At 31.3% G+C, this 13,151-nt stretch overlaps 3 protein-coding genes across 4 annotated transcripts; all 3 read left to right on the top strand.

The window, feature by feature from the left end:
- The first annotated feature begins 263 nt into the window (after positions 1-263).
- On the top strand, positions 264-2,998 carry LOC108575285 (succinyl-CoA ligase [ADP-forming] subunit beta, mitochondrial-like). Its single transcript, XM_017938041.1, is given in 7 exon segments — positions 264-377; positions 1,358-1,631; positions 1,666-1,760; positions 1,835-2,099; positions 2,183-2,487; positions 2,569-2,688; positions 2,776-2,998. Coding segments are annotated over 7 exon segments (1,296 nt in total). The 5' UTR covers positions 264-311; the 3' UTR covers positions 2,947-2,998.
- Positions 2,999-4,339: 1,341 nt separating this feature from the next.
- On the top strand, positions 4,340-4,974 carry LOC108575278 (PCNA-associated factor-like). Its single transcript, XM_017938034.1, has 4 exons — positions 4,340-4,376; positions 4,587-4,658; positions 4,737-4,855; positions 4,924-4,974. Exons 1-4 carry the CDS (start codon positions 4,340-4,342, stop codon positions 4,972-4,974), a joined length of 279 nt encoding a protein of 92 aa, XP_017793523.1.
- A 449-nt stretch (positions 4,975-5,423) lies between these two features.
- Positions 5,424-11,424, top strand: LOC108575290 (cullin-associated NEDD8-dissociated protein 1). Of its 2 annotated transcripts, none has more exons than XM_017938049.1 (17): positions 5,424-5,671; positions 6,271-6,440; positions 6,642-6,855; positions 6,957-7,249; positions 7,317-7,479; positions 7,551-7,824; positions 7,920-8,426; positions 8,507-8,790; positions 8,874-9,005; positions 9,076-9,244; positions 9,321-9,609; positions 9,679-9,877; positions 9,960-10,217; positions 10,297-10,485; positions 10,583-10,826; positions 10,906-11,052; positions 11,141-11,424. In XM_017938049.1, the coding sequence occupies exons 1-17, from the start codon at positions 5,630-5,632 to the stop codon at positions 11,272-11,274; spliced, it is 3,708 nt and encodes a 1,235-aa protein (XP_017793538.1). In that variant the 5' UTR covers positions 5,424-5,629; the 3' UTR covers positions 11,275-11,424. The 2 variants fall into 2 exon arrangements, with proteins under 2 accessions (XP_017793538.1, XP_017793539.1); XM_017938050.1 differs by having other exon boundaries at positions 6,960-7,249.
- Positions 11,425-13,151: the final 1,727 nt, after the last annotated feature.

Raw genomic sequence — 13,151 nt, forward strand, 5'->3', positions numbered from 1 at the left:
TTTGAATTTATAGTGTAATAATTTATTATACTTTCGATTATATTATGATAAAATTGTATTATGAGAATATCATAACTTACCAGCAAAATTGCACGAAAATAAAGATTAATAACGAAATAATTGGTAATCATATTTCAAATACTAAATGAAAAATTAAATTTTGGCAGAAAATTTTGATAGCGCAAAGAAGTGCTGCCATCGCGGGCTTTGTTCGTGGAGTTTGCGTCATGTTTTTGTAGGAAACGTCAAGAAAGGTGGGGACATGAAGGCGCAGCTTACACTTCGCAGTCCACTGCCACTGCTTTAGTAAGATGGCTACCATGTTGTCTCGGACTATCTCACTCATTGAAAATTTCACCCGTTTCAACGGGTCGAAGGTACGTAGGGTAGTTTATTCTTCATATGCTGTTATTTTTTTTGTTTGCATAGATTCATATATGCATATTCCTTTTATTTGCACTTCCAAAAATCATCTGTATTTACGCCAATGATTCATAAGTGGAGTAATCACCATATTAGATGTCTGTAGTCTGCTAAATTGGGCGCCAGGGTCAGGCGATTCGAAGCCAAAGATTGCGGCCTTGCACTAAACCTACTTTTTTCACAAACTTAGAGTATGACAATTATGCAATAGAAGTGTGAACATTTCCATGATCAACCTTTGATTCGTTGGCCATTGACTTTGGTCCATTCGTTCGTATTTAATTAATAGTTATTAGATTATGCGCGAACGAAGTGTCACTTGTCAAATTAGAAAAAATTTGTATTCTTGTTGAATGTTCGAATTTCAAATAATCGAATATCTCATTATCGATTATTTTATTCCTTCGTTTTTGAATTATTTGTGTCATTTTTCTTTGTAAATTACTTAAAAAATATTTTTTTTTTATTGTTGTATGACTTTTATATGTTATTTATGCTTGTGTTGTTCAATGGATATGTTTATTTATCAAAGACAGAGTACAGTACAAGTGCCAAGGATGCAATTAGAAGTATGTGGGTCATTAACAGTGATTGATCTTTGAGTTTGAAATATTTTTAAACCTTGAGGCCAAAGCTTACTTAAAGTTCATGAGCAATTGATACTTAGTGTTATTTCTTGCATTGAACATTGTTTTGCATGTTGCTATATTCACATATTGATGAATATTATTTGTAATATATATTATACTAGTATAATTTTGCATTATGCAATTATATTCAATATGCCAAATAAAACTAATTAATACTATAACATATAATTGTAATTTCTACCACATCAGACTGTTCTATTATTACTACCCATATAATCAATATATGTTAATATTCAAGTTTTATTCTTTGTTCAGGATATATTTACATTGTTTCATTCATATAGATATTGGGATGCAAAACAAACTTAGTAAAGCAACCAGTCAGGAACTTAAATGTTCACGAACACATCAGTTACAGTCTGCTAAATGAAGCTGGAGTACCAACTCCTAAGTTTGGAGTTGCTAAAACTCCAGATGAAGCTGCAAAACTTGCTGCTGATTTAAACACCAAAGACATTGTTCTGAAAGCACAAGTTTTAGCTGGTGGCAGAGGGAAAGGCCATTTTAAGGGGACTAGTATTAGTGGTGTAAAGATGTGTGAAACGTAAGTTATTTTATGTATAATAATATATTTTTAATATTATAAATATAGAAGGGGGTAGGATATGCAATGCAGTTATGGTAACACAGAGAATGTTTCCTCGCAAAGAATACTACCTTGCAGTCATGATGGAAAGAGCCTTTGGTGTAAGTTGTTGAATAAATATGATTCTAATTAACATAGTAATAATATTTCTAATTGCAAGTTTTTTTAATTTAAGGGTCCAGTCATAATAGCTTCAAGTCAAGGTGGTGTAAATATTGAAGAAGTTGCTGCAACAAATCCTAGTGCTATTATGTATGAACCCATTGATATTCATAAGGGTATTACGAAAGAGCAGGCCGAGCGCATTGCTGTTAAGCTTGGTCTTCAAAATGTTAAAGATTACATTTCTAATATCATTATAAATTTGTATCAGATGTTTCTTAAAAAAGATGCCCTTCTCTTAGAGGTAAATCCTCTTGCTGAAGATATTAATGGAAAATGTAAGATCAATTAACAAAAATTTAATTCATCACATATTATGAAAAATAACATTAAATTATTGACTTTATTTTATAATCCTTAGATTTCGCTTTAGACTGCAAGTGTAGATTCGATGATAATGCAGAATTCAGGCAAAAAGAACTATTTTCCTTGAGAGATTGGACTCAAGAAGATCCTAAAGAAGTTGAAGCTGCTAAATTTGACTTAAATTATATTGCACTTGATGGTAACATTGGTTGTATGGTAAATGGAGCTGGTTTAGCCATGGCTACTATGGATATCATAAAATTACATGGAGGAGAACCAGCCAATTTCTTAGATGTGGGTGGCGGTGCGTCCACTTCTGCTGTGAAAGAAGCTTTTAAAATAATTACATCTGATCCAAGAGTAAGTCATTTAATATACATGTTACTCATAGACGATTTCCTTTTATGTTGATAAAATTGATAAATTTATGTATTAACACAGGTTCATGCTCTCTTAGTCAATATATTTGGTGGAATTATGAGATGTGATGTTATTGCAGAAGGTATCATAGCTGCAACTAAAGAACTTAGCTTAAAAATTCCTGTTGTTGTTAGACTGCAGGTATAGTAATTTTATACACATACAAATATTCTTGTACAAGTAATAACTGAGATGTCAATTTAATTGTATGTAATTATGTTATTTTAGGGTACAAATGTAGACGAAGCGAAAGCTCTTATTGCAAACGCAGGTTTAAAAATTGTACCAATCGATGATCTTGATGAAGCTGCCCGAGTTGCAGTTAAATTATCAACAATTGTAAAATTAGCACAATCTGAAAATCTTAGCGTCAACTTCGAAATCCCTTCAATTTCATAAATTTAGTAAAAATTGTAATTTATATATTATCCAGAGAATTATGAGGATATATCCACACTGTTAAATGTTTGGAACAACATTTGAAAGTAATAACTAGATTAATAATTTCGAATGTCATTTCTGTGCTGTTTTTTTAGAATTACATATGAATACTTTATATGTTTCGATTGTAAGTGGAATGGAAAAAGAATAATTGAAATTTTATTTCGCTTGATATTTGGAATTTGTATCTTTTAAAAAAAATTGAACACGCGTTTGTTTATGATCATGTATATTTTAAATGTTGCAAAAAGAACCAGACAATCTGTTCAAAATTGATGTTGCTTCCCTCCCAATACAAGCACAAATTCGTTCCCAAGAAGTATGCAGACTTCTTAAAAAGTGTAATTTATTGCTTACCCATTAACGGGTCTCTGTGATTCAGTATTAAAATTAAGTTACATAATATACACTTACCAACATAGCCATATTTTTTGCGCGAAAGTGTACTCGACATTCTTTCAAAGCTTATACATGTACTAACGAAGTACACGATTACTGTCCAAAATGAAACCTTTTATATAACCATCCACGAAAAAAATTGTTATATTTGAGAAATTATTTGAGATATGTTTATTATATCTCATTTAAACAAAAGGCCTGTTTAAAATACAATATTATTGTGAAATAATTAGATTATGGCGTATCAGTATTACGACATGACGTGATCATATAATGACGAAATAGTTACGATATGCTATTTGCATTTATGTTATAGGTATATTATTTAATATGTTACAAAATGTATTAATCATACAAAAAATTGATGGTATAATTTAATTTATTGAAAGGAATTTGTAAAAACAAATAATATAAATAAGTACATGTAACGTTAATTTAAATGCATCGCAAAAATATTTGAAATAAAATTTTAAATGTTCCTCCGTGTGCAAAACAGTTTGAAAGTATTTTTGCTTAAGTGACATTGTTACGATCGGCAATAGTTCTCTTTTTAAATAAAAACATGTAATTATTACAAAGAGTATATCTTTTATTTATCTATAAATTTACATTTTCTTTTAACTATGTAAAAATAAATAATACGGTAGTAATAATATGTTGGATATTAACATAAAATTTTATGCATTAAAATATTAAAAATCAAGGAACTCATATTTTTCGAATTATTAACATTAAAGTCGACCTTTATACCATTAAAATTACCTATCGTGTTTACTGTGAAATTTTTTATGTGTTGGCCTCCCTGTTTGGAAATACTTAAGGTAATACAATGGTAGTCAGGGGTTCATATTTCATTTTGAAAAACGTACATTGTAAACGAAGTTCCGTAATACGTATTAGTTGTTTTCTTATTTTTTAAGGTTGTAAACTAGAAATATTAATACTTAAAAGCATGGTGAGAACAAAAGCGGATCGTGTACCTGTGAAAGGTGAGAAATATTTTAAAAATTCATTACTTTGTTAGATTCTTTAAAAACATCTATTGTTTCTTTGTTCTTCCGTTTGATTTCAATTCTGGATTTCATTTTTCACTTACTGAATTTTGTTAAAATCTTATTTTTCTATCCATGTACACGACAGTATTTTTTTTGATTACTAGAATATTAAAAGACAGTTAATTTTGTTAAACATATTTTTAGCTGTTGGTAGCAAAGCACCAAGAAAACTTGCGAAAACTGCCACACCAGTTAAAAAAACAAGTAGCAGCAAAGGTAAAATTCTAAATATTATGCAAAAATTAAAAATGTTTATACTGATAATGTAGTATTTATATAAAAGTGTAATTTCAGGAAAGAGTTCAGGTGGTAATGCATATCATCCAAGAGAAACACCAGAATGGCAAAAGCCTATTACATGTTTTCTTAATCAAAATTCTTTGACAGAATCTACAAATTCCTCAGAAATGCAGGTATGTTTTATAAGTTTTACTTACAAATGTATATACATAATAAAATATTAATAACATTGATGTAACAGGAAGGGAGAAATGAAGGTACCAGCAAAGAAACAAGAAATGAATCAGATTAAAAATGTGCAACAACAGTGTTGTTAAAATGTTATAGTATTATCCAACTGTTATTTATCAGTACAAAGATTATTTATTTTTCTTACAAGTAATATAATGATACTGTTTTATATTTTATCTTTAAGTGACAAAAATTTTTCAATTTTAACTAAGTTAAAACAAGTAAAAGATAAGGAAAAGTAATTAATTTCTAAATGATAAAGGCAGCAATATGTTAAGAATGTAAACTAATGTGAATATATTTTTTTACTTGACATTAAAAATGTGCTTAATACATGACTTTTAATGTTATCCTTATTTGAGATTTCCAAAGAGTATTAATGTTTACGTGAAGTAAAGTGGTAAAGAAATGAACCAATCGCGAGACAGTGTTTTGATGTTTCTTTTTTGCAGTTATTGTTCTGCTAGGTTTAGGAACGCAATTACCATCAAAATTTTGGCAGTCCAAGTTGCGGTAAAGATTCGCAATATTGAAATGCTGCCGACAGCTAAATTTCATTAAAATACAGTTTCTAACAAGATCTTCGATTGAATAAACGGAATCGAATTCAGTGTCGTCTGCTCCCACGAAACTTCGTAATTTTTTTTCTTTTCGTTTCATTATAACGTAGAATATCGGAACGACAACTGTAACCGGCTGTGAAAAAGTTTTCAATCATGGCTAGTGTCTCTTATCAAATTGCAAACTTGCTGGAGAAGGTATTTAACATGTTTCTTCGAGCGAATATTATGAATCCTATCGTTGATTGCTATAAGATAATAAGTGTCAAGGATGTTAACACTTAACCCGGTGATAATATTGAAATTCTACATAACCTCGCTTTATTCCTTAAAAAAATATACTACAACTTCTATAATAAACTTTGTACTAACTTTTATTATCAGTAACAATGCTTTATTCGTTTAAAGTAATTCATCTTTTTATAACATAGAACCTAATACTTCATTAGTATATATTAGATACTTTCATTTATGGACTAATAAATTCATTGTCATCAAGAAACAAAGGTGTTCTTAGCTGTCACAAATATATCGTATATATGTTGCTTAATCTTTTTTGCAAACAATTTGAAATTTTGTGTATTTGCAATGACTATTAAACTTAGTATTACTTATTATTAATTTAGTAATTTTGTGTTCTTAATTAACTTTGTATACAGATGTATACAAAGTGTTATATATAATAATGTAAGTTTTTCTTTTAATTGCTTAATGAAGCCTATAGTTTTAAAATATTAAAAATAATCTTGTTTTACATTTACAATATATAGATATTTTAATTCCTTTGATTGTCTCAGATGACATCCAGTGACAAGGATTTTAGATTTATGGCAACTAATGATCTAATGAGTGAGCTGCAAAAAGACAATATCAAATTGGATGATGATTCAGAACGTAAAGTTGTAAAAATGCTTCTGAAATTATTGGAGGACAAAAATGGAGAAGTACAAAATCTTGCTGTAAAATGGTACAGTTATATCTAGATTAAATTTGAAGTGTAATTGTATTTTGTTTAAAATTCTGTAATATTTTATATTATTTTAAACATTTCTTACACTTTCCCTTAAAAATTAAATGTATTTAATTGTTTGTGTGCTCGAAACGCCTATTATGTTTGCAAGATTTTCTTTGTATTTGGACACGATTATAGAAACGTGTCCGATTTCAGTTTGGGCCCATTAGTCAATAAGGTAAAGGAGTACCAAGTGGAAACTATTGTAGATGCCTTGTGCAGTAACATGGTATCAGACAAGGAGCAGTTAAGGGATATTTCAAGTATTGGTTTGAAGACTGTAATATCTGAGCTTCCTTTGGGATCCAGTGCACTTGTTGCAAATGTCTGTAAACGAATAACTGGCAGACTTAGTAGTGCTATAGAAAAAGTAATTGCTATTGTTAAATTTGTAGTAATACATTTTAGAATCATTAATAAAAATTTACATCATATATTTAGCATGAAAGAAATTAATCCTTTTTTACATAGCAGGAAGATGTATCTGTACAACTTGAGGCACTTGACATTGTGGCTGATTTATTGTCTCGATTTGGTGCTTTATTAATCACGTTTCATTCCATTATTTTGGCTGCATTATTACCACAACTTTCTTCTCCTCGTCAAGCGGTTCGAAAACGTACTATAGTAGCACTGAGTCATCTTTTAACTTCAAGTAACAATTACTTGTACAATAAACTTTTGGATCACTTACTTGAAGGTCTTTGTACACAAACAGCAAAAAATGTAATACGTACTTATATACAGTGTATTGCTTCCATTTGGTAAGTTTTTTTTATGAGATTTTATACATTTGTTTACATCTTTTTAATTTACAACATTAAATTTTAGCCGTCAAGCAGGTCATAGATTTGGAGAGCAAATAGAAAGGGTAATGCCTTTAATTGTACAATATAGTAATGAGGATGATGATGAGCTAAGAGAGTATTGTTTGCAAGCATTTGAGTCTTTTGTGTACAGATGTCCTAAAGAAATTACTCCACACATTAATAAAGTGAGCAACTTTAATATTTTAAACTTGTTAGAATTTCTTAGAAGTTGGAGATAATGAATATTTCCTTCTAGATTATAGAAATTTGTTTGGTTTACATTACATATGATCCAAACTACAATTATGATGATGATATGAATGATGTATCTGATGGAGAGGATGTTATGATGGAAGTAGAAGAAGATGGGGAGGAAGATGCAGAAGATGAGTATTCTGATGATGATGATATGAGTTGGAAAGTTCGTAGAGCAGCCGCAAAGTGTCTTGAGGCTGTTGTATCTAGTAGACGGGAACTTCTTCCCGAACTTTATAAAGTTGTTTCTCCAGCCTTAATTTCAAGATTTAAAGGTATATTTTATATGCGACAAAACTGTTTAATACAAAATTAATATCGTTTAAAAGGTCACTAAAATAAATATTTATGTATTATATATGCTTTGTAGAAAGAGAGGAAAATGTAAAGTCTGATATTTTCCATGCGTATATTGCGCTTTTAAGACAAACGAGACCAGCTACTGGTGTACCTCTTGATCCTGATGCAATGGAAGATGACGATGGACCAACTTCTTTACTACAACAACAAGTTCCGCTAATTGTAAAAGCTGTCCATCGTCAAATGAAAGAAAAGAGCATTAAAACGAGGCAAGATTGTTTCTCACTGTTGAAAGAGTTAGTGCTTGTATTGCCTGGTGCTTTAAGTAATCACATACCTGCACTGATACCTGGTATACAATACTCTCTGGGAGATAAAAACTCTTCGTCGAATATGAAAATTGATACATTGGCTTTTGTACATACATTATTAATCACTCATCAACCTGAAGCGTTCCACGCTCACATGGCAGTGTTAGCGCCGCCAATTATTGCTGCTGTCGGAGATCCGTTTTATAAAATTACAGCAGAAGCGTTGCTAGTATTGCAGCAACTTGTGCAAGTAATTAGACCACACGGTAAGTTGTAAATCATAATTTTTTGTCAAGTAATGGCTTTAGAACAGAAGGTTAAATAGTGTATTTAAAAATTATTTCAGACAAACCGTGTTATTTTGATTTTGCAACATTATCTGGGGAAATATATCGTTGTACATTAATGAGATTGAGAACAGCGGATATTGATCAAGAAGTAAAGGAAAGAGCGATTGCTTGTATGGGTCAAATTCTCGCGCATTTTGGAGATACTTTGTCTGATGAATTGCACGTATGCCTTCCTATATTTTTGGATCGACTTCGTAATGAGATCACACGACTTACAACAGTAAAAGCTTTAACATGTATAGCATCGTCTCCTTTAAGAGTAGATCTTAATCAAATTATGGTATGTGCATTATACTGTGGGTTACTAATCTATGTTTTCAAGTATGTTATTGTATTTAAACAATATCGTTGAATTTTTTATAGGAAGAGGCAATTCCAATTCTTGGATCTTTCTTAAGAAAAAATCAGCGTGCTTTAAAGCTGTGTTCCCTTCCACTTTTGGACACTTTGGTTCGAAATTATAGTACTACTCTGCATGCAGATTTATTAGATAAGGTAATAGAAATGATAAAAACAAACTCATACTTGCTGAAACGATTATTATTCTAATAAAATACTTTATTAGGTTACTACAGAATTACCAGCGTTATTAAACGAGACTGATTTACATATTGCGCAATTAACCCTTAATCTTTTGACCACTATAGCGAAATTACATTCAGTTGCTCTTACAAGGGTTTCTGATAACATCCTACCGGAAATATTAGTTTTGGTGAAATCTCCACTCCTCCAAGGTAATATATATTCAATAAAATTCAGTGAAAAAAATACTACAAAGAAAATTAGTAACTGATTTCTTTTATATTCCAGGGGTGGCTTTGAATTCAATGCTGGAATTTTTCCAAGCTTTAGTACAAGCAGATATACCAGGTCTTGGTTACAGAGAATTGCTCTCAATGTTATTATTTCCAGTCAGTCAGTCTGTACTTCACAAACAAGCTTATCATTCCCTTGCCAAATGCGCAGCTGCGTTAACAATCACATGGCATCAAGAAGCTCAAGCGGTAGTAGAACAATTTTTAAAAGATGTTCAGAACCCTCAGAGCGATGCGCAGCATATTTTCGCGTTATTGGTAATCGGTGAAATAGGCAGACATGTGTAAGTATATTACATTACATTGATATTAAGTATCTCCTTTCGTATTATAGTTAATTCTTTCTTACTCAGGGATTTGAGCGGAATCACTTCTCTAAAACATACAATATTAAATTCATTTTCCTCCCACTCGGAGGAAGTGAAATCAGCAGCTAGTTACACATTGGGTAACATAGCAGTCGGAAATCTTCCAGAATACTTACCGTTTATATTAAAAGAAATCGAGGCACAACCAAAGCGTCAGTACCTTCTTTTACACTCATTGAAAGAGGTAAATTGTACGAAATATTGAAATAATGATCTCTTATTTTTATTGAATACATTAAATATCTTTAAAATATAACGTATTATAGATTATTACGTGTCAATCTGCTAGTCCATCCGGTGTATCTCATTTACAAAACTTCGTGCCTTCGATTTGGATGCTTTTATATAGGCATTGCGAATGTACAGAAGAAGGCACGCGTAATGTTGTGGCGGAGTGTTTAGGAAAACTCACTTTGATCGACCCTGCTACTCTGTTACCAAGATTACAAGAATCGTTAAAGTCATCGTCTGCACTTATGAGAACTACTACAGTTACCGCTGTTAAATTCACTATTTCTGATCAGGTATTTCATTTTATTCATTCTTTACGTTAATACTGTTTCATTATTAAAACCTGTATTAATAATTTATAATTCTTCACAGCCACAACAAATAGATGCTATGCTGAAGCAATGTATGGGCAATTTCTTAGTTGCTCTAGAAGATCCCGACTTGAATGTAAGGAGGGTAGCTTTAGTTGCATTTAACTCAGCTGCTCACAATAAACCAATGCTCATAAGGGATTTATTAGATTCTGTGTTACCACATCTTTATACTGAAACTAAGATAAAGGTCTTTGATTAATAACAAATAACTACTTAATTCCTTGTAAAGCTATTGAATTTCCTATATAACTAATTGTTTGGTGTTTCTAATTATTTAAATGCAGAAAGAACTAATAAGGGAAGTTGAAATGGGACCCTTCAAACATACAGTAGACGATGGTCTAGATCTTAGAAAAGCAGCGTTTGAATGCATGTACACGTTACTCGATTCTTGCCTTGATCGACTTGATGTTTTTAAATTCTTGAATCATGTCGAGAATGGTCTCAGAGATCATTATGACATTAAGATGCTAACGTATCTGATGACTGCGAGACTCGCTCAATTATGCCCTACAGCAGTCTTGCAAAGTATGTGTATTGTACATCAAATTATAAATTAAAAAAGTAGTTGTTGATCTTTATTAATGAGAAGTTTGATTGTATTTAGGGCTGGAACGATTAGTCGAACCATTGAAGAGCACTTGTACAATGAAAGTAAAGGCGAATTCAGTGAAGCAAGAATATGAGAAACAAGATGAACTTAAACGTTCGGCACTGAGAGCTGTAGCAGCGTTATTAACTATTCCAGATGCTGGTAAACGATTAAAAAATTATATTTTCTTTTTGAAATGTTTAAAATGATATTACTGATTAGTTTGGAAAATTCTGTATGTCTTTTTCAGATAAAAATCCATCGTTGAGTGAGTTTGTAACGCAGATCAAATCAACACCCGAACTTCAGCCACTCTTCGAGATAATCCAAAAAGATTGTACCGGCAGCAGTGTAAATGAAATCAATGTGATGGATCAGAGCTAAAAAGTCTATGATTTACTTTTTGTATTTCACATAGATCGCTGTTAGCTAAGCATCCACGGTCATATTATTCATAGTTTATTTCTATACGTTATTTTTTCATTATTATCTTCGATCTGAACTGTAGTTTGAGATGAATGTGATTTCATGTAACACGCCATGTATAAATTATAAAATAAATTTGCCAATTGTAAGCATTTTACGACAACACATCGGTTCTTCTTTTAACGATAAATAACCGAATATTACAAATAAACTTAATTTCTTTCGTTTTAAACTGTTATTAAAGGATGTAAATTTTTGTATGTTTGCCTTATAGTTACAGAAACCTACTTAAAAATTCATGATTAATGCTCCATCTTCTTACACATATTCCATTTGCTGACCTATTTATACAATTCACTAATAAATTTATTGGCAAGGCTAACTACAGCTTTCCCTCCAAATATATGTCCATTTGCAAGCTGCAACTTGTTTCATTTCAGTTACTTGAAAATAAAACCCAAGTCAAAGTCGGCATAATTTCACGCAATAAAGATATCGATGATTCTATATACATACATATGTTTTACACGTCTATTTTTTTCACATTGATATTGATTCACACGATTAATGATTTGATTAAAATGGTAATCTTTAATGCCAGTCAGTACGCGCCAAAAATAGGTGGGGCTTTAGGTATACACAGGTTGGGGGTGGTACTTTGCCAAATATTTTGCGGTCGACAGCCTTTAATCCGCGCCGCGGCTGCAATAATATGCAGTTCATTAAATTTGTAGGTAAAACCTACAAACGATCACATCAATGAATTATCGTTCAATTTGTCTGGAACGATTAGAATTCTCCTTTTGAGTCTGAAGTTAATATTCCTAGAGGGACTGTATGGTCGCATATTATCAAATCGAAAAATCAGTGAAAACGAACAGGTTTTTGTGTTCCTCTCCGCCCATAGAAACCGCCTTCAATACTTTATAGTTGTACAGTTAGAACACCATAGGGATTCCTTTACCGTTGTAAGATTATAACATGTACTTTGAAGATAAATGAAAAATTTACAGGATTAATCAGTGAATATCAATTGTTTTTAGATCGCGAATAGCTTACGATGACCCTATAAGCTTCTCGTATCGTTGGTTATTGAATCATTTAGCATACGAGTTCAGATTTGTTTTTCTTACGAGTTCGTGCTGATCCTCATGCGTATGTAAGCTCTGCAGTCCTTCACCTAATTCCAAAACCTGCCGCTAATCACGTTCCTCACTCTAAAATGTTTTACTAGTTTCACGATATTGCGATACGTATAAGGAGTAGATTGTTTGAGAACTTTGATTTATATAGTAATTAAAATTTTGCTTAAAATAATAAATAGAAGACAATATCAATTCGAGAACCTTCTTTTTTATTATACAAAATAAAATTAATATAATTATGCAGATAATAAATTTAACTGATTAATAAGAATATGTCATGGACGTAATAAAGAGAAGATTATTCAGATACGAGAGACTACGCAATTTATTATCCGAAAATTGTTGTTAGGGCAAGTATTTAAAACAGAATTGTAACGACTATATATAAAAAAATTCTCCGAACTAGAAGGCATCGAAATTTCTAACGTTGCAGGAAATCACGTAGACATCCGTAAGGTGAACCGTTTTTAACTCGGCTAACGATGCCCAGCGTGTTTAGTGACGGGATAGAGCGTATAAATCCAAGCTGATCGATGTATAGTCATTAATTATCATTGTACTTTTCAACGAAACGAAAGGTGCTTTGTGTTAGGCAACTTTTCATCCATTCTTTCTAAATATGTTATTTATCGTTAACCTCGTTATAGCGAGACGCACCGAACATCTGCTTAGATCCATGAAATATTTGGA

The sequence above is a fragment of the Habropoda laboriosa genome, unplaced genomic scaffold (genome assembly GCF_001263275.1).
Source record: "Habropoda laboriosa isolate 0110345459 unplaced genomic scaffold, ASM126327v1 scaffold244, whole genome shotgun sequence".
NCBI classification, from domain to species: domain Eukaryota; kingdom Metazoa; phylum Arthropoda; class Insecta; order Hymenoptera; family Apidae; genus Habropoda; species Habropoda laboriosa.